At 48.5% G+C, this 27,205-nt stretch overlaps 1 protein-coding gene across 2 annotated transcripts in view; it reads left to right on the plus strand.

The window, feature by feature from the left end:
- Positions 1-26,792, plus strand: part of LOC117363385 — a 468,971-nt gene extending 442,179 nt beyond the window's left edge. For both annotated transcript variants that reach the window (XM_033950994.1, XM_033950995.1), the window contains exons 26-30: positions 209-1,720; positions 16,106-16,293; positions 20,175-20,235; positions 22,347-22,411; positions 25,615-26,792. In XM_033950994.1, coding sequence (XP_033806885.1) covers positions 209-1,720; positions 16,106-16,293; positions 20,175-20,235; positions 22,347-22,411; positions 25,615-25,795 — 2,007 coding nt within the window. In that variant the 3' untranslated portion in view covers positions 25,796-26,792. The remainder of the gene's footprint in view (positions 1-208; positions 1,721-16,105; positions 16,294-20,174; positions 20,236-22,346; positions 22,412-25,614) is intronic.
- Positions 26,793-27,205: the final 413 nt, after the last annotated feature.

The raw sequence follows: 27,205 nt of genomic DNA on the forward strand, positions 1-27,205 counted from the left end.
GGTTCAGAATGGGTTTTTTCTTGTGTTCCTCCTCTAAATCTAGGGTGCGTCTTATGGTCAGGTGTGTCTTATGGAGCGAAAAATATGTTAGATAACAATATAATATTAAACTAAATCATGATAATACTTTAATCATTCTTAATGAAGAGATATAAATTTTTGTTGTTCCTTATATTTGTGTAACAAGCTGTATTTTTAACCCTTACAGGACGATATCTCTGAAGCTAAGGAGAACAGCCCAGTTGAAACTACTTACGTCCATATTAAAGATGGGCCCCAAGAACAGGAGGGTACCGTGTTTATTGTTAATGAAAATGGAGACTGTGCCTTCACTATCTGCCATGAAAGCACGCAACCACCTGCTCAAAAAATCCATCTTTGCACTGAGATGAATGTCAGAGACAGACCCCAGCCAGCCAATGCACAAACCAAATCTAACGGCAATTTGACTCTCTCACTGAAACGTCCTGCACAGACGCCAGTGGAAGAAGAGGAAAGCCTTCCAGCGGAACCTCACAGATCTAGCTCATGGCATGCCTCAGGAACTGTCTCTTTTAAATCGGATGACTCCTGGCACGATCTTGGTAATAAACGGCCTCACTATGAACAGATCTCAGAAAATCACACACAGGAAATCAGGAGGGATGATGTATTAACCGTTTCTCCGAATGGGAAGAAGACGGTGGATGAAAACAATTCTGAGCTGCTTTCTTTGGAGGTGCCCACAAATTGCAACAGTGAAGCACTGCACTCTTCGGACGCATTGAAACAAAGCCGCAAAACTCAGGACTCTCCTCTGGACAAGCCTGGCGTTTTGGACAGTGAATCATTCTGCGGTGCAGTTGACAAACCAGATGGTGCGGTTGGTCAAAGACATGGACATCTTTCAGAAGAAACTTCACCCATAACAACACCTCTGATAGAGGAAAATAATCTCAATGTTTTGATGACACCCAGAAAGGAAGAAGAGACAATTAAATACATTTTGCATCTGCAGGAAGAAGAGGTGCTGAAAAAACCATCAGTAGGGTATGAACATCCACCACAGATGTCAAATCTTCAACTAGTAAAAGTAAATGCTGGTTTAGCTAACGATTCTAGAGAAAAAGGTCAACCTGATCTGTTCAGATCGACAAGATCAGAAATCGTAGCCAAGTCAAGTCAAAGTCACGAGCCTCCTCCCTCAGGCCATAATGGAGAAGGACCAGCCTCACCTGGTTCTACCAAAGTTTCTGTGATTCCACATGATCTTTTTTATTATCCACATTATACTGTTCCCATAGCGGATGTTTTAGATGCATTTGTGAATCCAGGTCCTTACGATTCCAAGAATGACGAAGTGAGTAACCAGCTGAACGGTGTACAGGAGCAAGAGAAAAGCCACGGGGAAGGCCAGCAGACACTTAGAAAGACCAACAACACCGTTCTCCCAGCACAGGGGGACAAATCTATCTCTAGAAACATTGCATCCGACGTCTGCTTAGGTGCGGAAGTTCAGGAAGTTGGTCGTGAACATGCTAACAGTTCTTTCAGTGACACGGATACAGACCAGAAAGGGAAGACGGATTCAGTCAGTCCTGTGGCCCAAAATGTATTCTCTTCCGAAGAAGCAGATTCTGTAGTAAGAAAGAAGTTCACAGACAGTGAGCTAAATTATAGCGTGTTAACTAAAACAGACTCTACAAGCAATGGGACAGCAAGAATTTCAGAGAACGTGGAGGTAAATGTGTCTGAGGACTTGATTACCATAATAGTTACATATTAGGATGAGCTGAGTTCCTTAGGAGCCACAAAAGACTGATCTCCTCATCCTTCCTTCCCCCAAGTATATTATCATATTCAATATATAAAGGCAGCCTGTAACTTTTCTTGTCATACTTCCCAGGCTCAATGACATCATAGTGCAGGGGTGGTCAGCGTCAGTCCTCAAGGGCTACAACCTTGTCTGGTTTTCCACAATGAATATGCATGAGATTTACTTCCATATATTGGGGGCAGTGTATGTAGATAGATCTCATGCATATTCATTGGGGGAAATCCTGAAAATGTGACTGGGTTGTGGCCCTCAAGGACCACAAGATGAGTAAGACTCTGAGAGACTCTGAGTAAAGTAATGCAATTAAAATGTATTTACTTTTTGGGCCCAAAAAGGGTGCCCTCTCTGCACAAAAATTGGCAAGATGGACACACTTGGCATAGTACAATCTTCAGTTAGCCCCTCCTGCCTGTCTGCTCATTGGATAGAGCAGTACAGTTCACAACCTCTCAGATCCTTCACACCTGCTTCCTGTCTCTCCACCCCTAATTACTTTCTCCCATTCCTCTTGTTCTTAAGACCCTCAACCATATTTATGGGTGTCCATATTTGGACACTGTTCCCTTGCTTCACATGCTCGCCCCTCATGTGACATGCTTAGACCATTTTTTAAACAATAGTCTTTATGAATAGTTTTGCTGACACCACCAATACAATGTTCATTCATCTGTAGGCATTGTATTCAGTGTCCCAGGAATGCTCCCCCTCCCACCTTGAGTCAGCAAATGCTTTTTACTTGTATGCGCACACAGTGTTAGACAAACTCCTTCTGGAATTTTACTACCCTGTTTCCCTGAAAATAAGCCCTAGCACGATTTTTAAAGATGCTTCTAGTATAAGCCCTACTCTAATATAAGCCCTACCCCAAAAATAAGCCCTAGTTAAGATCGACCCCCGAAGCGTCGTCCCCCCTGAATGTACCCGACACTCCCTAACTCCATCCCTGACACTAGTGCTGTCTGATTTGCTGAAAAAAATTGGGTTTGTCGATTCAGCAACCCCCATCCCTGCTGCTTTAGGAGGCCTCGGAACAGAGATATGTCAGTCTCAAGGAGAGAATGAGGTGGAGCCATGGAACCTACACGTCGTTCCACATTTTTCCTGACACTTTTTGCATAAGTTGTAAGCTTCATGGCTCCACCTCATTTCTCTTCTTGGTTGGGCTGAGAACTTTTCAGTGGCTCTTCATATTGTGATGTCATAACGCCTCTTTCCACCAATGCCTAAGAGCCAGCCTCATCGGTGATGTCACAATGGCTTGGCTTCTCTATGCTGGATGCATTGGCCTCATTGAAACGAAGTGTCAAGAAAAGTGTTGCCTAACTTGTAAATTTCATGGCTCCACATCATTTCTCGTCTTGGTTAGGCTGAGGACTTTCCGTGATCCCTCATAAGAGATGTTTAAATACTTTTATGGCATAAATGCACAGGAGGCGAGTCTCTTTCTGCTGAAAAAAAGCTCTGGAATGAGGAGTCATAGAATGAAGTTGAAAGGAATAGACTCGGAAGTAGCCTGAGGAAATACTTGTTCATGGAAAGGGTGGTAACTTAAACTGTGACTGAATTCAAGAAAGCATGGGATCACTAAGGGAGATGAAGGGATAATAGATGGTGTGGATGGGCAGACTGGATGGGCCAAGTGGTCTTTATCTGCCTTCATTTATCCATGTTTCTCTTTAAATACCCCTGGGACAGTGCAGGGAGTAAGGGGAGGGAGAGGGCATGAATGTTTTTCCCAGCCGATGAAACTGTGGAGGGCCAGAGAGGGGCGAACAGAGAATAGTTGTATGGCTTAATCAGGCTTCAGCCTTACAGAAGAGCTGGTTATATCCTTCATGAGTGATTTGGCTGCATCAGGCTTATAAGAAATCTGAGCAAGCTGCATGGAGCCGCCACTAACCCAGTGGTGTAGTGAGGGTAGGAGGTGCCCGGGGCAGTGGTGCCTCCCCAATCCCTCCTCTCTGCCCCTCCCCACGCCACATTTGTGCCCTCCCTTCCCTCTTGTACCTCTTTAAATTTTTGCCGGCACGAGCAACTTCTCAGGCCTGCTGCTCGCACCAACATTGGCTCTCCCTCTGACGTCACTTCCTGGCCCCGCGACCTGGAAGTGATTTCAGAGGGGAGCCAAGCCGGCGTGAGCAGCAGGCTGGAGAGGTTGCTCGCGTTGGAAAAGATTTCAAGAGGGAAGGGAGGCCGTGAGCGTGGCGTAGGGAGGCAAACGAAGTGCCGGCGTCCCCACCAAAGATGGTTCTCTCCCCCTCCTTACTAGGCCACTGCACAGACCGCAAGCACGGGTTTTGGTCAAGAGCCTCTACTTCTAAAATACTACAAGACTGAACTGTATGTACAGATAAGAGACTAGAGAATGACAGGGTGGTTGATACCCGCGGCAAGCCATGGTCTTGTCACCGCAGTGAAGGGCACACGATGTGCGGTCAAGAATTGCACGGTCTAGGAGCCCCCTCCCGCCCGATCGCCGCATCCTGCCATTTCTCTCCCTCCCTCTCCTTCACATTATGTGCCTAATTATTGTTCTCCCAGCGGCACGCTTTCAACAAGTTGCGCGTGGCTGCTTCAGTTGAATCCTCCTCTGACGCAACTGGAAACAGGAAGTTGCGTCAGAGGAGAGCATTCAACTGAAGCAGCCGCGTGCGCGCGACTTGTTGAAAGCATGCTGCTGGGAGAAGAACAATTTGGCACACAAAGTGAAGGGAAGGAGGGAGGGAGATGGCGGGACGCAGCGATCGGGCAGGAGGGGGCTGCTGGACCGCGTGATCCTTTGTGAGGAAAAAGAAACTTAAGTTTCAAAGCTTGAAACTCAAATTTCTTTTCCCTTACAAAGGTTTTTTACCATTTCAGACCTCTTTTACAGAAATCAATACTGATTTTTAATTGCATGTCACTCAAAACCGCTTGCGAAACGCGTGCTATTGATGGCTGCACAGGGGAGAAGATGCATTTTCATTTAGCCCCACAGGTTCTAGGGCAGGCAAAATATGAAGTAACATCTGCGCAGGAATCCAACCCTTGCACAAATGAGCCTTTCTGTGGCAGAAGAAGAATTCAGGAAGACCAAATACTATAAGGCGACGGGGGGGGGGGGGGGGGGGGGGAAGGGAAGGGTGTTTTTAAATTTTCTTTCTCCAGGCATAAATCCATTTTTATCCCAGGACAAGCAGGCAGCATATTCTTAACGCATGGGTGACGTCACCGACGGAGCCCCGGTACGGACACTTTTAACTAGAAAGTTCTAGATGGCCGCACCGCGCATGCGCGAGTGCCTTCCCGCCCGACGGAGGAGAGCATGGTCCCCAGTTTCTTCGTTTCTGCGGAGCAAAGAAGACGCATGTGCTTTCAACGGCTGTTGAAATCTCTGTTTTTGCCTTCCCGCTCGCGCTATTTTCTTCCTTTTTTTATTCTTTTTCCTTCGGATTTCGTTTTTCGTTCTAACTTGCAAAAAAAAAACTTTGTTTTTTCTTTATTTTTCGGGCCGGCCCCGGCGGGGCCTGTTGCCACCATACAGGCCTCCGGTTTTGATTTTGCGGAGGCCGTGTTCCTCTTCATGCCCCCTCAGCCGGGCTTTAAGAAGTGCCAGCGGTGTGCACGCCTGATATCTCTCACTGACCCGCACAATTGGTGCCTACAGTGCCTGGGTCCAGAGCATCGGGCTGACACCTGCACCCGCTGTGCTACTCTTAAAAAACGTACTTTGAAAAATAGACAGATCCAACAGAATATCCTTTTCGGTAACGGATCTGCCATGGAATCGGCCGCGCCATCACCGGCGCCGCAAAAGTCGGCACCAACTACTTCGACGCCACCTGATCCTTCCTCGGGGTCGCTGGCACCAGGTAAGCCGGCTAAGAAGCCTTCCACTTCCCTTGAGCGCCCTCCTGCCACACCGGCGACGCCGGTCCTCCCGGCATCACGCCGACCCCGCAAACGCTCCGCCCCGATTTCGGTGAGTGCCTCGTCATCGGCATCCTCATCGCCGGGGCATGGAGCGGCACCTATGGTACCGACAAAGAAAAAAGCGGTACCGGTGCCCCCTCTGGACGACCGCATTGCGGCCATACTCCAAAGCCAATTGCAAGAGCAACTGCAACAGCAACTCCAGCACTTGTTGCCCGCAATTTTGGCCCCACTCCTTCCGGTACCAGACCGGCCCAAGCCTCGCACCATACCGCTGGTGTCGACACCATCGGTACCGTTGAACACCTCCATGCCGGTACTCGCGGCTGAACCACTTAATCCTCCAGTACAAACACGCTCTGATGCTGACCCTCCCCGACATCGAGACCGACACCAGTCCCCCCGAGACCAGGACCGGCATCGATCTTCCTCACCCGGTACCGTCTCGATGCGCTCTGGCAAATCTCTCTCTAAGACTTGCCACGCTGAGCCGTCCGCACCACCGTCCCGTCCTGCGCACACCGACGTCAAGGACCCGGACTTATGGGAAGAATCCCCACCCGGTACCGATGATGAGGCTTCCTCAACGGACGAGGAACCATCGATGGTCGATACCAGTTCCAAACCTGAACAGTCCTCATTCACAAAATTTCTCAGGGAAATGTCGGCGGCTCTGTCGATCCCTTTGGAATCCGACTCTAAGAAGTCCCAGGCTTTCCTGGAAGCCCTGGACTTCGAACAACCTCCCAAAGAATTTTTAAAGTTACCCGTCCATGACATCTTACGGGAAACTTTTTACAAAAACTGGGAAAATCCTCTCACGGTACCGGGTGCCCCTCGAAAACTGGATAGTTTATACAGGGTCATTCCTATCCCGGGGTTCGACAAACCTCAACTACCCCATGAATCCCTTCTAGTGGCGTCCACCTTGAAGAAAACCCAGGGCTCCAGTGTTTATGCCTCCACCCCTCCTGGTAGAGAGGGCAGAACAATGGATAAATTTGGCAAGCGCCTTTATCAGAATTCCATGCTTGCCAACAGGGTTAATAATTACACCTTCCACTTCTACTTCTATATGAAGCATTTGGTGCAACAACTCTCCTCCTTACAAAAGTACATCCCTGAGCGTAAGATCCCGGTTTTCCAACAACAAATCTCCAGTTTGCTCCAACTCCGGAAATTTATGGTGCGATCCATTTATGACTCTTTTGAGCTGACCTCTCGAGCATCTGCCATGGCTGTTGCCATGAGGCGCTTGGCCTGGCTGAGAGTTTCTGACCTCGACATTAATCACCAAGACCGCCTGGCTAACGCACCTTGTCTTGGTGATGAACTATTCGGGGAGTCCCTGGACTCAACTACCCAGAAACTATCAGCACACGAGACCAGGTGGGATACCCTAATCAAACCTAAAAAGAAGACTCCACCTGCTCGCCCCTACAAACAGCAGTCTTCCTACCAACGCAGGTTCTCGGCCAGACCTCTCAACCCGCCTCAGCAACAACAGCCTCGCCGACCTCGTCAGCAGCACCAAACTCAGGCACGTTTACAGTCTCACCAACCTGCCAAGCCTCTCCCACAGTCAAAACCATCTCAGCCCTTTTGACTCTCTTCTCCAGGGCATAGCCAGTCTCCCGCCATCATTGCCTCTTCCTCAGCCGATAGGAGGCCGCCTTCAACTCTTCCTCAACCGTTGGGAGGTCATTACATCAGACCTGTGGGTCCTCAACATCATTCGCCAAGGCTACTCTCTCAACTTACAGACTCTTCCACCAGACAATCCTCTAGAGTCTGTTTCTCACTCCTCTCAATCCCCCCTCCTCCTGAGGGAGGTCCAATCCCTTCTTCTCAATGCCATCGAAGAGGTACCCCCAGACCAAAGGGGTCAGGGATTCTACTCCCGCTACTTCCTGGTTCCCAAGAAGACAGGAGACCTCCGTCCCATCCTCGATCTTCGGAACCTCAACAAGTGTCTGGTCAAGGAAAAATTCAGGATGCTCTCCCTTGCCACGCTTTACCCTCTTCTCTCTCATCACGACTGGCTATGTTCCCTAGACCTCAAAGAGGCTTACACTCACATTCCAATCCATCTGACTTCACGTCGCTACCTCCAATTTCAGGTACAGCACCACCACTATCAGTACAAAGTGCTACCCTTTGGCTTCACATCATCGCCCAGGGTGTTCACCAAGTGTCTTATTGTGGTGGCGGCCTTCCTCAGGTCTCACAACCTCCAGGTGTTCCCATACTTGGACGATTGGTTGGTGAAAGCTCCTACATCTCCGCTTGTGCTACAAGCCACTCAACACACCATCTCTTTCCTCCATCTCCTGGGGTTCGAGATCAACTACCCCAAGTCACATCTCCTCCCCACACAGCGACTTCAGTTCATTGGTGCCGTCCTCGACACCACTCTGATGAGGGCGTTTCTCCCCTCAGACCGCCAACGAACCCTGCTCCATCTCTGCCGTCAGGTGCTCCTTTGTCGCTCTATTCCGGCTCGGCAAATGATGGTCCTCCTGGGCCACATGGCCTCGACAGTCCATGTGCTTCCTCTGGCACGACTCCACCTCAGGACACCTCAATGGACTCTAGCCAACCAATGGTCACAGACCACGGATCCTCTTTCTCATCCCATCTCTGTGACATCGTCTCTTCAGCAATCTCTTCAATGGTGGTTGAACTCCTCAAATCTTTCCAGGGGTCTACTCTTTCATCTACCCCCTCACTCCATGATCATAACCACAGATGCCTCCCCCTATTCATGGGGAGCTCACATGGGAGATCTTCGCACCCAGGGACTCTGGACCCCTCAGGAGCGTCAACATCACATCAATTTCCTGGAACTCAGGGCCATGTTCTATGCTCTCAAGGCCTTCCAGCACCTTCTCTATCCTCAAGTTCTTCTCCTGTACACAGACAACCAAGTCGCCATGTACTACATAAACAAGCAAGGCGGCACCGGATCTCCCCTCCTTTGTCAGGAGGCCATCCGCATCTGGACCTGGGCCACGGCCCGCAGTCTCTTCCTCAAGGCCGTCTATATCCAGGGCGAACAGAACTCCCTGGCCGACAACCTCAGCCGCATCCTTCAACCTCACGAGTGGACCTTGGATCCTCCCACACTCCACTCCATCTTTGCTCTCTGGGGCACTCCTCAGGTGGACCTCTTTGCAGCTCCTCACAACCATCAGCTGCCCCAGTTCTGCTCCAGACTCTACTCTCCTCATCGTCTGACCCCGGATGCATTCCTGCTCGACTGGACGGATCGGTTCCTCTATGCCTTTCCTCCACTGCCTCTAATGTTGCGGACGCTATTCAAACTCCGCAGGGACAGAGCCACCATGATTCTCATCGCTCCTCGGTGGCCTCGCCAACACTGGTTCTCCCTCCTGCTCCAGCTCAGCTCCAGGGAGCCCATTCCTCTTCCTGTGTTTCCTACTCTACTTACACAGCAGCATCAGTCTCTACTACATCCCAATCTGTCATCGCTCCACCTGACAGCTTGGTTTCTCTCGGGCTGACCTCTCCAGAGAATCTGTCTCAGCCTGTCCGTCGCATTTTGGATGCCTCCAGGAAACCGGCCACCCTCCAATGTTACCATCAGAAGTGGACCAGGTTCTCCTCTTGGTGTCTCCTGCATCACCACGACCCCACCTCGTTGGCGGTGGAAACTGTACTGGACTATTTGCTCTCTCTGTCCGATGCTGGCCTCAAGTCTACCTCAATCAGAGTCCACCTCAGTGCCATCACTGCGTTTCATGAGCCTATCCTCGGAAAACCTCTCACGGCTCATCCACTGGTTTCCCGGTTCATGAAGGCCTCTTCAATGTCAAACCACCTCTGAAGCCTCCTCCTGTCGTCTGGGACCTGAATGTGGTTTTATCAGCCCTCATGAAACCTCCGTTTGAGTCTCTTGCCACTACTTCACTCAAATTTCTGACGTGGAAGGTGCTTTTCCTCATTGCCATCACCTCTGCCAGGAGGGTTAGTGAGCTGCATGTGCTGGTTGCCGACCCACCTTTTACTATTTTTCACCATGACAAGGTGGTTCTGCGTACCCACCCTAAATTCCTTCCCAAGGTGGTCTCGGACTTCCACCTCAACCAGTCCATTGTATTGCCTGTCTTTTTCCCTAAACCCCATGCTCATCCTGGGGAACAGGCGTTACACACGCTAGACTGTAAGCGGGCCCTTGCATACTACCTGGACCGTACCAGGGCTCACCGCTCTTCACCTCAACTCTTTTTGTCCTTTGACCCCAACCGTCTGGGGCACCCTGTTTCTAAACGGATGCTTTCTAACTGGCTTGCTGCCTGCATTGCGTTCTGTTATGCTCGGGCCGGTCTCTCACTGGAAGGTGCTGTCACGGCCCACAGGGTCAGAGCTATGGCTGCTTCTGTGGCTTTCCTCCGTTCCACGCCCATCGAGGAAATCTGCAAGGCTGCCACTTGGTCCTCAGTTCACACGTTCACTACTCACTATTGTCTGGATGCCTTCTCCAGACGGGATGGACACTTCGGCCAATCTGTGTTACAAAATTTATTTTCCTAATGGCCAACCATCCCTCCTCCCTCTCTGTTAGCTTGGAGGTCACCCATGCGTTAAGAATATGCTGCCTGCTTGTCCTGGGATAAAGCACAGTTACTTACCGTAACAGGTGTTATCCAGGGACAGCAGGCAGATATTCTTACGACCCACCCACCTCCCCGGGTTGGCTTCTTAGCTGGCTTATCTTAACTGGGGACCACGCACTCCTCCGTCGGGCGGGAAGGCACTCGCGCATGCGCGGTGCGGCCATCTAGAACTTTCTAGTTAAAAGTGTCCGTACCGGGGCTCCGTCGGTGACGTCACCCATGCGTTAAGAATATCTGCCTGCTGTCCCTGGATAACACCTGTTACGGTAAGTAACTGTGCTTTATTGTAGAACTACCTGCATGGCCCTTTTTTCATGAGGTAGATCTTTGGTATTTCTGCAGCAAGATTTAGAAAATTCTGTAGCAATTCAATAGCAGATTTGCATACGTTTTTTACATATTTTATGAGGGGTGGGAGGGAGGAGGAGGAAGCCATGAGGAGGAAGCCAGGGGAGGAAGACAGAGCAGGCAGGAGGAACCGGGGTTGCGGCGAGAGGTAGCTCCGCCCACCCCCCACCGCGTCACAGGTCACATCGGCGCCCGGGCTCCCCTTTAAGAAGAAGGGAAGCCAGGGCACGAGGCAGACCTCGGCAGGTTTAGCGTTTTTTTTCCCCTTTTTTCCCCCTTTCAGCAGCGCAGAGGGCAGGAGGAGGAAGCCACGAGGAGGAAGCCAGGGGAGGAAGACAGAGCAGGCAGGAGGAACCGGGGTCGCGGTGAGAGGTAGCTCCGCCCACCCCCCACCGCGTCACAAGTCGCATCGGCGCCTGGGCTCCCCTTTAAGAAGAAGGGAAGCCAGGGCACGAGGCAGACCTCGGCAGGTTAAGCGTTTTTTTTTCCCTTTTTTTCCCCTTTCAGCAGCGCAGAGGGCAGGAGGAGGAAGCCAGGGGAGGAAGACAGAGCAGGCAGGAGGAACCGGGGTCGCGGCGAGAGGTAGCTCTGCCCACCCCCCACCGCGTCACAGGTCGCATCGGCGCCCGGGCTCCCCTTTAAGAAGAAGGGAGCAAATGGCGCCCAGCTGTTCGGCGCGCAGCGAAGGCGAGCGGCAAAGGCGCTCGCCTTAGCGGGAGCGCCTTTGCAAAGGAGCCTTGAGAAGGAGCCCAGGCAGCCCAGCAGCAAATCTAACTTCTAAAAAAAAAAATATATTTATTAACGACCTGGAGGCAGGAACAAAACTTCTACTTAGCTGTACGACGTGGAATTATGCTCTCAACAATAACTTCTTTTTAGCATAGCCTTGGTGCTCCGTCCACATCAGTCTGCTGTTATCCTACAAGAGCCTTGTATCGCTGTGACTGGCTGCTTCAGGGATATCAACTGGGTACGCCCTTTGCCACTGGCTGGTGACATATCTTATACCTATTTAATTTAAACGTCTCTATCATATCTCCCCTCTCCTGCCTTTCCTCCAAAGTATACAGATTGAGATCTTTAAGTCTGTCCCCATATGCCTTGTGATGAAGACCACGCACCATTTTAGAAGCCTTCCTCTGTACTGACTTCATCCTTTTTACATCTTTTTGAAGGTGACCTCCAGAATTGTACACAAAATTCTAAATGAGGTCTCACCAAAGTCTTATATTAGTAGCCGATGAGCTGATTCACCGCAGCATGTTTTCGACACCCCCCCCCCTTCCAGAATTGTGGCTGGCTGGTGGAGATGCCCAAGCCCTAGCAGCTGAAGCGGTCCGCTGCCTGAGGCCTAAGCTCCATGCTGCCTGGGCAGCGAGGAGGTCACCGGCCTGCATCAGTCGCTGACGCTATCTTGCACGTGTCCAGCTCACGTCGAACCGAGCAGGCGCGGGAGTGCCAGTGTCGGCGACCGAAGAGCCATTTTGTTCACTGCTAAGGCAGCATGGAGCTCAGCCATTAGGGGTGGGGGGAGGGGGAAGTCCTGAGAGGAAATATGTAGCGTAGGGCGGTTATGAACTAAGAAAAATTGGAAGCCATTGATCTAGCATATCATCACCATGGCAGAGCTGAGAGGATTCGGGGAAACCAGACCCATGTGCTGGAAAGCACATGCTTCAGACGGAAGAGTCTGTGGACTTTACTGCCAAAAAAACAGCAGCAAAAACAAACAATGTATGCGTTTAATTTTCACAGTGTATTAAGGAAAAATGCTATAATATAAATGTTAGTGTAACCCAGTGTGTCCCACACTACGTCTGTGTAATAGGTGTAGGAAGAGGCCTGGATGTCTGCCTAAAGCATTTTTTTTTTGTCTTTTCCTTGGCGCTGTATATCTCATACACTACCAGGGGGGGTTTCATTTAACTCTTTATTTGCCTGGAGAAGGAGAGAGCAGGAAGAAACGCTCTGTTAGAAACTCTCCAACCCCTATATGTCCTGTTTGTCTGTCTAAATTAGATTGTAAGCTCTTCTGAGAAAGGACTGTCTATTACGTGCTAAAATGCACATGTACAGCGCTGTGTCCGCCTTTTCGGCACTTTAGAAATGATAAATGGCAGTGGTAGAAGAGGGAAGACACGAGAGGATTTATAGCTTTCCTGCAAATTAAAAGTTGTGTCAATAGTCTTAACATCCCGATGCACAAAAGCTTTCCATGGCAGTAAGAATCATAGGCCGACAGTAAATGACGGTAGATAAAGACCTGAACGGTCCATCCAGTCTGCCCTTTAGTTATTCTCATTAAATATACATAATTAAATTAAGTTGTCTTTTCTTTGATATTTCTGGGTCATAAACTGTGAAGTCCACCTGGTATTGTCCTAGGTTCCAAATGCTGAAGTTGCCATCAAATCAAGCCATTGTGACATCACTGCTGAGGCTGGCTCTTGGGCATTGGTGGAATGAGGCATTATGACATCACAATCTCAGCTCTGGAATGTTGCTACTCTTTGGGTATCTGCCAGGTAACATAGTAAATGACGGCAGATAAGACCTGAACGGTCCATCCAGTCTGCCCATTAGTTATACCCGTTAAAAAACACATGATTAAATTAACTTGGCTTTTCTTTGATATTTCTGGGCCATAGACTAAAGTCTACCTAGCATTGTCCTAGGTTCCAACTGCTGAAGTTGCCGTCTAAGCTCACTCCAGCCTATCCAAACATCCCGTTGTTTGCAGGATATCTACTGTAAACCTCCTCATGTTCCAAGTTAGTGGAGTTCCCACTTAATGCCCTCCCTAGCCCATCCTATACCGAATCACCACATACGGCCCAATACCGGCCTTAGTTCTTTAATTTATACCATTTGTTTTCTAATTAGAGATCCTCTGCGTTTATCCCACGCTTATTTTTCCTCTCCACCACCTCCCTCGGGTGGGCATTCCAGGTATTTACCACCCTCTCTGTGAAAAAGAATTTCCTAACACTGCTCCGAAGTCTTCCTCCCTGCAACCTCAAGTTATGCCCTCTAGTTTTTCCGTTTTCCCCTCTCTGGAAAAGATTTGGTTCTATATCAATACCTTTCAAGTATTTAAACGTCTGTATCTTATCTCCCCTGTCCCTCCTCTCCCCCAGAGTTTACATATTTAGATCTTCCAGTCTGTTCTCATACTTCTTTTAGTTCAGACCCCTTACCTTTTTCGTCGCCTTCCTCTGGAGCGCTTCAAGTCTTTCTATATCCTTCGCTAGATTTGGCCTCCAAAACTGAACACTGAGTCAATAAAGCAGTCTTACTGTCACGGAAAGCTCTCCTCCCAATACACAAAAGGGCTCTCTGTGGCCGGTAATGATTGCTTATCGGGCAGTCAATTCAGAGCGGTTTACATGAGCTTCTGTAATGGTGATATAATATATGTCTCTCTCAAGGTGTTGCAACGTCTCTGGGACGTTTTCAGCTCTAACACCATTAAGCCATCAATGCACGAGCTTCTGTAAATATATTCTATACAGCGTTGGTGTTACTGAGATGGTTTACATTAAAATATATTGACATAATTAAACCACAGAGCCACTCTGCCATGGTTTTGCTTTTTATCCAAACCAACTTTAAAGCACTAACTGAACATTTATCTAACAAGCCTGGTGACATAACAAGTGCTTCAGCTGGATCCTCGTAGTAGCCACTGAGAACCCTATGCAAATGGCATCACAAGGAGCTCATTAGTATTCTAATGAGCTCTCCTTGTGATGCACAAAGGGGAATGCCCTCCTTTTAAGTTTCCAAGTTTTATTAAAACTTGATAAAAACGCTTATAAAAAATTTCCAAGCAATTTACAGTAGTAATCAAATATTCTTTGAGACAAATAAACAACAGACATTACTCATGGCAGACTCTAAGGCAGGGGTAGGGAACTCCAGTCCTCGAGAGCCATATTCCAGTCGGGTTTTCAGGATTTCCCCAATGAATGAATGAAGCAGTGCATGCAAATAGATCTCATGCATATTCATTGGGGAAATCCTGAAAACCTGACTGGAATACGGCTCTCGAGGACCGGAGTTCCCTACTCCTGCTTTAAGGGGAAGACGGAAGGCGGGAACCACAATTTAGATAGGAAAGCACATAAAAGGGAAAAACATCAGGAAGGGGTCAGGAATTAACTAAAAGTAATTGTTGTATGCGTTTAGGCCCTGACTATAATTAAGATGCAGACAATACATGCACAACAGCTGCACAACCTTTAAAAAAATGTGATAGCCAGCAGCCCTGCCTGCTAATCAGTTGAGCCAGCAGGGGATGCCCCGAAGCCACCTATCGGCAGCTTCGGGGCGTCCCCTGCTGCTCAGCTGTTTGGGGTTTCCCCTGCTGGTTCAGTTGCTATAAGCTGATTGGCGGCTTTGGGGCATCCCCTGCCAGCTCAGCTGATCAGCCAGCAGGGAAAGCAGCAGAAGCCCCCCAAACAAAAACAGTAGCCTCCCTTCCCCCCTCCTGCCTCCGCCAAGCTCCCTCCTCCTGCCGTCTTCAAAGCATGATAGTCTAGTGGGCTGGGCCAGCTTCCCCAGCTTAGGGGCTGCCCCCCCAACCTGGCTAGATACCCCCGACAACCCCCCACCATACTGTAAATGAAAGAAGGGGAGGAGGGATACCCGAGAAGGGGAAAGCCCACTATAGGCATCCTTCCTGCCCTTCTTTCATGTAAGGTACGGGGGGGGGGGGGGGGGGGTTTATCGGGCCAGTATGACCAGGTAGGGAAGGGGCTGGCCCCTGAGCTGTGGAGGCCGGCCCATTCTTCTAGTTCACCAGCCTTTGAAGAGAGCAGGAGGGGGATTGGGGAGCTATTGTTTTTGTTTTGGGGGTATTGGTGCACTTTGCTGTTCTCTGTGATGGCTGAGCTGGCAAGGGATACCCCAAAGCCGCCGCCGGCTTCGGGGAGTCCTGCAGCTCAGTTGATCGGGGCAGCAGGCCTGATAGGAGGGAGGAGCTGTGCCTAGCTCTTCTGAGCAAGTACCAGGCATAGTTCCTCCCCCCTTTCATCAGCAATTCTCCACACAAATAGCATGCATATAATTTGCATGGTATTGTGCTGAGCATTGCCAGTAAAAAAAAAAAATTGCTCCCACCGCAGTATTTTTTTATGCCATGGTGTCGGAGCTTTGTACATCCTGCCCTAAGTTTTCCATAGTTTTCAGTGGCAGGAACTTAGGTACCTGACAATGGTCCTTTATTTGCTTTACAGCTAAACTAGGATAGATATTCCCCATGGCACTGCAGGATAAACTCCTTCCTTCACACAATGTCCAGGTATAACTCATCTGAAAGGACAAAATGGGTAAAAACCTTGCCTCGAAATAACATCATGTTACTGGTTGGTTTGTTTTTTTTGAATTGTAGCCTGTTGAAAACCAGTTTGAGGATACATCTGCCGTGGTGCTGGACCGAGAAATCTCTGCCAAGATGATGAGTCAAAAGCAAAATGGTGACGACATTGAACAAAAAGGTTTTCCAACCTGGGAGAATAGATCTATTCATTTACCTGAGAAAGCAGAGAGCAACAGCTTTGCAAACGTCTGCTTTTTAAGGTACTGTATGCTGGTTTTGCCCTTGTGATTCTAATGCCTTCTGTAAAAAGAAAGTTAGTGAAACCATTTCATGGTGAAAATTTAGGTGGTTTTTTTTTTTTTTTTTGGAGGGGGAGCGAATGAACTTGTTTGAGGTGGGCTCACACTGGGAAAAGAGCTAGTTTAGGCAGATGGAGGTTTTGTGACCTCATTTATTGACTGCTGTGGAACTGCTACCAAGGAATAGAAATTTCCGGAAGCAGCTAAGTTTCGAGTTTTTATTAAAATTTGAGGCAAACGCTTATCAGTCTAAACCAGTGGTTCCCAAACCTGTCCAAGGGGACCCCCAGCCAGTCAGATTTTCAAGATATCCCTAATGAATATGCATGAGAGAGATTTGCATACCTGTCACTTCCATTCTATGCAAATCTCTCTCATGCATATTCATTAGGGATATCTTGAAAACCTGACTGGCTGGGGGTCCCCCAGGACAGGTTTGGGAACCACTGGTCTAAACGATGTACAATAAAAACGGAGACACGACAGCAGGAATGCACTAATACAAATAAACTGACAAAAATAGACTGACTCAAAAATCACGGAGGGGGGGGGAGGAGAATGGCAATGGTTAATTATAGGGAACAGTCACAATCTCTCAATAAGTTTGTAACAATAAATTAATAAGTCTTAAATATTTGTAAAGTGCTCAGACCCTGTAACCAACTGTTTAGTGATCGCACCAAACTGCGGCAATTATTGGGACCGTCATTGCCTTCAGTCCCAATAATAGCCGTAGTTTGGTGTGATCACTAAACAGTTGGTTACAGGGTCTGAGCACTTTACGAATGTTTAAGACTTATTAATTTATTGTTACGAACTTATTGAGAGCTGTGATTGTGATTTGGTTATCTCCCTAGAACAGGGGTAGGGAACTCCGGTCCTCGAGAGCCATATTCCAGTCAGGTTTTCAGGATTTCCCCAATGAATATGCATGAGCTCTATGTGCCTGCACTGCTTTCAATGCATATTCATTGGGGAAATCCTGAAAACCTGACTGGAATACGGTTCTCGAGGACCGGAGTGTCCTACCCCTGCCCTAGAAGATTGATAGACAGAACATATATGTGCTGCCACAAAATAAGCACTCCCTCTACCACAGTGTTCTTCAACCACCGGTCCATGGACCGGTGCCGGTCCACAGAAATTTCCTGCCAGTCCACAGTGCCGGCATGTGCATCAGGCCAAAACTGTGTTCTTCAACTGCTGGTCCGCGGTGTGATCGATGCGTTGTTAATAAGATTATATTGTGTGTATATATGAAAAATGAATGGAAAAAATAGTGTTACAATTAGGACTATGGGGGCAGGGTCTGGGGTGGAGATCGGGTAGAGATGGGCAGGGTCTGGCCCACGACTTAGCCCAGTGTTCTTCAACCGCCAGTCTGCGGACTGATGCCGATCCACAAAATAATTATTTTATTTCTGCCGGTCCACAGGTGTAGAAAGGTTGATGAACACTGCTCTACCACATCAAAAAAGCTGTTATTTATTTGACAAGAAGCTGCTTAAAATGCAGAGTCTGGAATTCCCTCTTAGCTGCTAGATATGTCCAAATCAGAGCAGTCATAGTTTGGTAAATGTATTTGCTTGCTGAATGCCTTTCCCCTGCAGCCTTGAAAAATTGCTTACTGACAAATGCGTCGTTAACTTCAGACGTCTGCTCCCGTCGCTTTTTGGTTTCGAGCTTCATATTTTGGCCATAGCATTATATCGCTACTGCTGATAACAGGATATATGAGCCACGTGTGATTAAGGGGCAGGTTTACTAAAGAGTTGAGGGCAAAGCTAACACCTCTTAAATGCAAGGGCTCTGCGGTAACTATTGGGGGGCATGTCTAGCATCCCCTTTGCAGTTGCCGCATGGAGGTGCAAGGAACACAGAGGCACCTGATGCCATCTATTGAGTTAGGTGAACCCATGTTGACTGCATATATGACAGTAGCTGATTGCAGTGTGCAGTCCCTCTCCTATCTCTAGAGGGCGACAGAAACCAGGGTTCTCAGTTTCAACTGAAATTGAATCGGCAGTCAAAATTTGCTATTCGGTTTCGGCCAAAAATGAAACCAAAACCAAACACAATGCCTTTCTTCCAGGCAGAGAGCAGGTCCTCCCGGGCTATCAACCATCCCCCCAGAAAAGGGCGGGCTCTTTCAAACTGGCCGGCTGGCCACCTGCCCCCACCAGCCACAACTCCTAAGCCCTCCCTCCACCCAAATGACCTTTCCTGGAACTACTGTTAAATGCCCTGGTGGTCTAATTGCCCCAACCAGGCAAAAGCGATTCCCATCGCTCTTGCTCCTGCCGGTTCCTCAGCCAAAATGGATGCTGGGCCCATGTGTAGCAGCCTCGCGAGACTGCTGTGCAAGGTCCCGGTAGCCATTTTGCAAATGGAACCGGCCTGGGCGGGAGCCAGTTAATTGCAGCATGCCATTTCAAATTACCATGCCGGTTCCAATCGCAAAATGGTTGCCGGGACCTCCCATGGCAGTCTCTGCATTCATTTTGGGCTGAGGAACTGACGGAAGAAACAGCAACTGGGATCACTCTTGCCTAGAGGAGGCAACTAGATCAGTGGTTCCCAACCCTGTCCTGGAGGACCACGAGGCCAATCGGGTTTTCAGGATAGCCCTAATGAATATGCATGGAGCAGATTTGCATGCCTGTCACTTCCATTATATGCAAATCTCTCTCTCATGCATATTCATTAGGGCTAGCCTGAAAACCCGATTGGCCTGGTGGTCCTCCAGAACAGGGTTGGGAACCAGTGAACTAGACCACAAGGGCACTTGAAGATGGGCCCGCGAAAGGCCTTCAGGTGGTGGGAGGGCAGAGGGATTAGGGGCAGAGGGCAGGGCGGTGGGTGACTGACTCAGCAGGACCTGCTGTCAACAAGGGCAGGGGTGGGGTTGTGGCTGGCATGGGAATACTTGCTCTTGTCGTGGAGGTGGTGGGAATAGGCAGAAAACAGTCAGTCGCAAGTGAGCCTGATCAGACTCAGATTTCAGGCAGTTTTTGGCCTCAAAACTGAAATTCCGTCAGCCTTTATATCCTGTCCTGAGTTAGCGCTGGACTTTTACTGTATTGGCTGTTGTAAGACCTGCTAGATGTTAGCATGAGCCAGTGCTTATGGTCAGCACACGCTAAAACCCGTGCTAACAGCTCACCTCACCTTAGTAGGCAAGCATGCTGATTCAGAGGAGAAGAAAGTTCGTTCTGAATTCAGGTCAAGATTTGATCGGATTCCGATAATGTGTTCACGATTCAGTTAGACAAATTCCTGCCGAACAAGAACGGGCGCTGGTAGGACTAGTCTCGGTTAGGGCGCTGGTCTTTGACCAGGAGAGCCGCCGCGTGAGCGGACTGCTGAGCACGACGGACCACCGCTCTGACCCAGCAGCGGCAATTCTTAGGTTCTTAGTTTTGCAGACTTCGATGGGGGTTCACGGAAGCCAAGTGGCGAAATTATGAGCATTTGCTTTAGAGACGTATCATCCGCAGAGCTTTCTTTGAGCGTTTTGGGGCTGCAACTCGAACATTTGCCCATTCGGGCCTTGAAACTGGAATAACTACGGCATTGAGTTATAAATTGCTGTAGTTCAGATCTTACCCTAGATCACAGGTGTCAAAGTCGGTCCTCGAGGGCCGCAATCCAGTTGGGTTTTCAGGATTTCCCCAATGAATATGCATGAGATCTATTAGCATACAATGAAAGCAGTGCTTGCAAATAGATCTCATGCATATTCATTGGGGAAATCCTGAAAACCCGACTGGATTGCGGCCCTCGAGGAGGGACTTTGACATCCCTGCCCTAGATGAAACTTTGTGTTGTGTTTTGTTTTTCAGACCCACATCAAGTGATACCAGCATTAATTATCAACACTACAACAGTGCAGCATCTGACATGGTTAGTAAGGCTAATACATCCCATTAATATTACCGTATTTCCCCATATATAGGCCGCCCCATTCTGTAGGCCGCAGAAAATGCTGAATTACGTGTTAAAACTGTTAGATAAGCTGCCCTATGTTACTAGCCGCGGCCTATCTAGAGTAGCTGAACTTTTTAGAAACCATCCCCCCCTCCCCCGTACCTTTTTAAATCCCCATTAAATCCCTTCCTCGCTGGACGGCTGCCGGCTGCCTCCTCCAATCTCGCTGTGCAGGGCAGGAGCGATCTTTTCGATCTCCAGCCTGGCCCCCCCCTCCCCCCCCCCCGCCGCTTCCTGAATGGAAGTGGCGGGTGGCCAGGCTGGAGATCGAAAAGATCGCTCCTGCCCTGCACAGCGAGATTGGAGGAGGGAGGGATTGAAGAAGGGGATTTAAAAAGGTGGGGGGGATGATTTCAAAAGTAGATTCATTAAGGGGATTGAGGGTGAGAAGGGGGGGAACTGGATGCACAGAGGAAGGGAGAGAGATACTGGATATAAGAGGGGGAGTGGGGGAGAAGAAAAGAGGAGACACGCTGGCCTAGATGCAAGAGAAAGGAGAGATCAGGATAGAGCTGAGAGGTAGCAGATGAAAGACAGAGAGAAGACGACAGATAAACAATGATTTAGGCTTGATTTCAGGGGTTTTTTGTTTGGTTTTTGGTATATTTTCTTTAAAATTATCTTTTTTATTAATTGTGACTAATCACGATTAATTGCTGACACACAACACAATGTATGCATACACACATTTGGGTATGTCGTCTTTTGTGTACCGTACTGAATTATAGTTTTCATGTCTTTAGATAGGCCACACCCAATACACTGTGTGTAAAACCCATGTATAAGCCGCGGCCTGTATATGGGGAAATTACAGTAATATATCTTGTTGCTGTAATTTATGTGTTGATATTAATAAGAAGCTTATATAAAGAGAAGGAAAGCAGCTGTTTTTGGTTTTGGGGTTGTTGTTTTTTTTTTTGCAGTTGCATTATTTGTTGTTACAGTATTGTGTTAGCGGCCACTTGATCCTCTGTCATTCTAATACCTGAACTCTAAAGCATTTTCAACCGATAGCACATCCCGTTGCATGTATCTGCCGTAGATGTCTCATAACCTCACTCTTAGATTACAGCAGTCTACTTCTAACTGGTCTCCTGCTGTGCCGCCTCTCCCCCCCCCCCTACAATCTGTGCAAAACTCTTCTGCACGGCTCATCTTCTACCAATCTTGCTACACTCATGTCACCCCTCTCCTTAAATCACTCAACTGGCTCCCTATCCGCCAAGCTCCTATTGCCGACCTACAGGTGTGTTCATTCTGCTGCCCCTCAATATCTCTCCTTTCTTCTCTCTCCTTATACACCTCCCAGAGAACTCCGTTCCTCAGATAAGCCGCTCTTAGCGTTACCCTTCTCCTCCACTGCCAGTTCCAGACTTCGTTCCTTTCTTCTAGCTGCCACTTATGCCTTAAATAAGCTACCTGAGTTTGTCTGCATGCTTCTTCCCTTACCTTGTTTAAAAGCAGACTGAAACCCACCTTTTTGATGTAGCCTTCAATCCATAACCCTACTCCCCAATGCCACCAACCCAGCCAGCAGATTAACCATTCCCCTTAACTGTATCCATGACATCCTGTTTGTCTGTCTTGGCTGCTTAGATTGTAAGCTCTTTCAAGCAGGGACTGTCTTCTTTGTGACTGTACAGCGCTGCGCACGTCTGGTAGCGCTATAGAAATAATTCATAGTAGTAGTAGTGTGAAGAGTTTCAGTCTTTGGGAAGCAGAGCTGAGATTGTGATGTCATAATGCCTCATTCCACCAATAAGAGCCAACCTCATCAGTGATGTCACAATGGCTTCATTGTCTTGTACTCCCCTCTGCCCTCCAACCCAGCCAGCAGATTAACCATTTCCCTTAACTGTATCCATGGCATCCTGTTTGTCTGTCTTGTCTGCTTAGATTGTAAGCTCCTTCGACAGGGACTGTCTCCTTTGTTACTCTGGACAGCACTGCGTATGTCTGGTAGACCTGTAGAAATAATAACAGTAGTAGATCATTGTCTTTAATTATCAAACACTGTTCAATTTTAGGATCTGAGCAGTGAGATTGGTCAGAAGGACAAAAGCGTACTCCAAGAAACAAGTGTCGCTCACAGGTAGGTCATTTCATTTATAGAATCGATTCTGTGTTATACACTGCACCCAGCTTTTCCAGGTGGGTTACCAGTCTTGATCGAGGGTCATAAATAAGAACGATGGAAGCTGTAATGTGACATCAAAGATTAGATTGTTAGTCAAACATCCTATATAATAAAACGCTAGCCACGCATGCGCACTCAGACCTGCGTGATCTGTAATCCCTGATCCGTAGGTCCGTGGCCAGAGTGCGTATGCGGCGGCTACACAAAGCGGGAGAAACAGACTCAGGATGGGAGGATGCGCCGCAGCAAAGTGCTGCAAAGGTACTGCAGGGGAAGAGACACATAGAAGACACATATCGCTTCTACACAAACATCCCTCCAGCTTTGGCAGTCGTAGCACGTTAAACAGGCTGCTTCGCGACTTTCTCCTGCAGTTGAGTCCCTCTGCCGCGTCACTAATGATGTCATCAATGACGAGACAGATATACTCAACGGCAGAATAAAGCCGCGAACCAGCCTGTTTAGCGTGCTGCCGCTGCCAACGCTGGAGGGAGGTTTGCTATTAAAGTCGTCTCGCTGGGAGGGTCGCAAAGTCAGCGGGGGTTGGGCTGGGAGGGGAGAGAACCGTCTGCCTCGGGTGCTTCAGGCAGCAGCAGCGTTTACAATTCGCTGCTGTTGCGGCTTCAGGCCTTCCTCTCTGGCGGGTCCTGCCTACTTCATGAACACAGGACCCGCCAGAGAGGAATACCTGAAGCCAGCAACAGCAATGAATTGTGAATGCTGCTGTTGCCCGATGAAGTAGTTGAAGGAGGAAAGTGAGCACAGGGGAGAGTGGCTTGGAGGGAAGAACAGATGGCAGGGCATGGAGGGAAGGAGGAAGGTATGCCAGACCAAGGGAAAAGGAAAGAGGAGATGGAGAGAGGCCATATGGGACAGAGAGAGAGGGGGGCGCACACTGGATGGAAAGAAAGAGAGGGCAGTGAATGGAAGGGGCAACATAGAGGGTGAACAGTATTCTAGCACCCGTTAATGTAACGGGCTTAATGACTAGTTTCAAATAAGGTCTTATGTGAGTCAACCAACTACCGTGTTTCCCCAAAAATAAGACAGTGTCTTATATTCATCTGGAGCCCCAAAAAGGCACTAGATCTTATTTTCGGGTAGGGCTTATTTTTTTCATGTAAATGATCATCTCTCCCTTCCTCTCCTTCACCCCAATTCTTCCTCTTTGCTTTTCTCCTCTCACCCATCCCCGTGTGCCTTCCCTCTGCAGCATCTTTCTATCCCTCCCGTCCCCCTGTGAAGCAGAACCCTTGCCCAGCTTCCATCCTTCCCTCCCTCCCGTCCCTCGTGCAGCAGAACCCTTAAGCACCCGCCGCGCAGCCAAACCGTCGCTGACCCTCCATCCTTCCCTCCCAACCGATCCCCGCCGACCGCGACCATAAATACCTTGCTGCAGAGGAGTGTCGGGCTAGCAGCATTCACAGGCTGCTTCGCGTTGTCCCCCGAAGAGCTCAGAACAGGTTACAGGTTAAACATACATAGTGTACAGTCAACAGGTTACAATACAGAATTTGCCATGCCATTAAGGCCGTGCAAGTTTTCCAGTACAAGTTTTATCCTAATTGACACAGAGCTAGTTTACAGGTTGGCTTTACCGTAATTAACACCATGTTTCCCTGAAAATAAGCCCTACTCCAAAAATAAGCCCTAGTCCCTCTTCGCGCCGCTACACCAAGGAATAACGGCCTTGGGTGCAGGAGGGGCCTTGTCGCTGCCCCGGCTGACAGACGGAGCTTCGGAGCGGGGCAGCTCAGCTGCTGGGAAGATGGAGTCTGCGAGTGTTTTTGAACCCGAGCCTTATACCTTTGCCATCACTGGGGGGGGGGGGGTGGCGGCCGTTTGCTGGGTAGTGCGTGCGCCGCTGCAGCGGGGCTCATGACCAACGGCCGGGCACTCCCCCCCCCCCCTCTGTCAAGATCCTTGACTCAGTGAGGACGAAGGGCTGAACGGAAGCGCCACTGTCATGGCTGTGACTCGGCTTTGGCGGCCCGCCAGGTTCTCCATTTCGTTTTAAAGGGTTTTTCTCGCTCCTCTTTGCCCTCCCTTCTTCCCAAGCTTGTTTGAGTCGGCGTGAGGGTGATGGATGGCGTAATGACCAATCGGGGAAGCGTTTCGGAGTCCCCTGTGGTTGTTCCTCAGCGGGTCAGCGGGGGGGGTCCGGCTGCGTGGCGCGGGGGTGCTCAAGGGTTCTGCTGCACAGGGGGATGGGAGGGAGGGAAAGAAAGGTGCTGCAGAGGGAAGGCACAAGGGGACGGGTGAGAGGGGAAGAAAGATGCTGCACATGTGAGGGAGAGAAAGGAAAGATGAAGAATTGGGGTGAAGGAGAGAAAGGGAGAGATGATCATGTGCATGAAAAAAAAAAAAACTACCCCGAAAATAAGACCTAAAATTATTTTCGGGGAAACACGGTAGTACAAGATTTTACCTTACAAGCTTTCCATATGTGACACAAACTAGGTTCTGGCACCAATGTACATTTCTTTGTAATCCATCAGTCAGGGGCAAGTTTTAGGTGAAGAGGTAAGTTTTTATTGCTTTTCTAGAACTGAGGAGTCCTTCGTAGGATCTGATCTTCGGGGGGGGGGGGGGGAGGGCAGTCGATTACAAAATATCCAAAATCAGACGTAGATGACCCTGCCCATGTGGACCGATGGGAATAAAAAAAAAAAAAAAGACCATAATCTGTAAGGAGTGATTGTTGATTTCCCCTTTTGATAATACACGTCCAGGGTGGGTGGGAAGATTTATTTTTTTTTTTTTTTTTTAATTTTGAGTGCAAATTTTTTGATATATAGAAAAGGGAGGATGATATATGTATATGTCATAGAATATAATTCTGATTGAATTTAACGGCTCCTTGTACTAAGGTGCGCACGCACAAAATTACTCCGCGCTATAGCGCACGCTAGCAAAATTATTACCGCCGGCTTAAAAGGCGGTGGTAGTGGCTAGCGCACGCGGCAATTTAGCACGCGCTATTTCGCGCGTTAAGGCCCTAGCGCAGCTTAGTAAAAGGAGCCCTAAGTGCTGTTAAAGTGTAAGATGACCGTATAATACGTTGCGCTTATTTTTTGCTTTAAAATGAATAAAGATTTACAAAAAAAAATTAAAAAAAAGACCATATGTTAATGGTTTGCCTATAATTCTTCTTACAGGAAGAAAGTCAAATGGGAGGATGAACCCGAAATAAAGATTTCTGCGGAGCCAGAAGCTCTCTCCCTGTCGGAGCACTTTCCCGACATCTTGTACTTCCTCCTGCTGCTCTGGCTTCTCATCTACCTCCTACTTATCCTTCCAGAGCTGAGCATCGGCAAACTTAGGTTCCTCCAGCAATAAAAGCAGTGATGTGATTAAACTATACAAATTCATGAAGCGAGATGATGATACAGATACTCAGAGCTAACAGATATCCCCTATTAACCCATTTACAAATTAATGGTAAAGTTTCAGCACATTCTCTTTTTGCAGACATCTGAGAAGAAAGAGAGAGCAGAGATCTTTATGTCCTATGGGCCTGCAGTTTGGTCTTTCGGGGCCTTTTTTTTTTTTACTTAAATAGCAGGAAAATGAACTCTGATTGGAAAACCCCCTCCCCCCCAAAGAAGGCTGAATAAATTGTGCTGAAATGAATTCTTAAAAAAGACGTCTTCATTCCACAGTACCGGCTATGCTCATCCTTTCAGCACCGTGGATTTGCATGGTGGTTAGATTGACGAGACGATACAATTTCTGTGTGTGTTTGTGCCTTGCCTTTTTTAAAACGCTGAAGAAAAACTGGTCGTCCTGGAAATGGACTTGCACTCAATTCTGCTAACTGGTGGAGCTTGCACGTCCGCACCCCTGAAGCTAAGGAAGAGGGGTGAGAGCTGGCTCTGCATCTTTCAGGGATTATCTCCGCTTCCTGAATTCTTTATTTCTTGAATGGAGTGGTGTAAGTAAGATTCAGTTCTGACGACGGACCCCTCACTGGAGGAGCTCCTAGAGACATCTCTTAAGATGAGCAAAGAGCGGCTTTCTACCTGTCAATCCAACAGAATCCCACGGTAAAAGAAAGACACGTGACTAGGCTAAAGACACAAGTGCTCTGTGGAATATTTGGAGCTCACTGTGACTGGCTGGTAGCAACCCAGACTGGCATCTTTTCACTTTCACTGTATAGTCTGGCCTGTGATAAGTGTTTTGCAGAGTACACCGACCAATGAGTGCAGGACAATTGCGCCTTGTCAAATGTGGGACAATGGCACCCCCCAGTCAATTGCGCTAGTTAATATTTTAAGTGTAGTGGGGGGGAAATTCCCCTTCCCCTCAAAAAAAGACAAACTAGTATCCACTGTATGGAGCGCAATTGACAGGGTGCCATTATCCTGCATGCATATGTCGGGGCCACGGTTTTGCAGCTGGTATTCCCACAGGTAGGTTGTGTTTGGACAACCTAAGTAAGTAGTGTAGGACCACAAAGCGCAGACAAACTTGATAACTGCAGGCAGTGGAGAGGGCTTCCAAAAATAAGCTTGCTTTTGAGTGTACAAGCAAGCCTGAAAATCATTTACCCCTCCCCCCGCTTTATGACGCTGCATTAGTCGGGGGTTTTTTTTTTTATCACTTGCTGCAGCGGTGAAAGCTCCAACGCTCATATAATTCCTATGAGCATCGGAGCTTTTACCGCCGTGGCTGGCGATAAAAAATGCTAATGCGGTTTCATGAAAAGGGGGAGGGGGAAGTTAAAGATTTAGGGGAAGATTAAAA

Source organism: Geotrypetes seraphini, chromosome 7 (genome assembly GCF_902459505.1).
Source record: "Geotrypetes seraphini chromosome 7, aGeoSer1.1, whole genome shotgun sequence".
Lineage (NCBI taxonomy): Eukaryota > Metazoa > Chordata > Amphibia > Gymnophiona > Dermophiidae > Geotrypetes > Geotrypetes seraphini.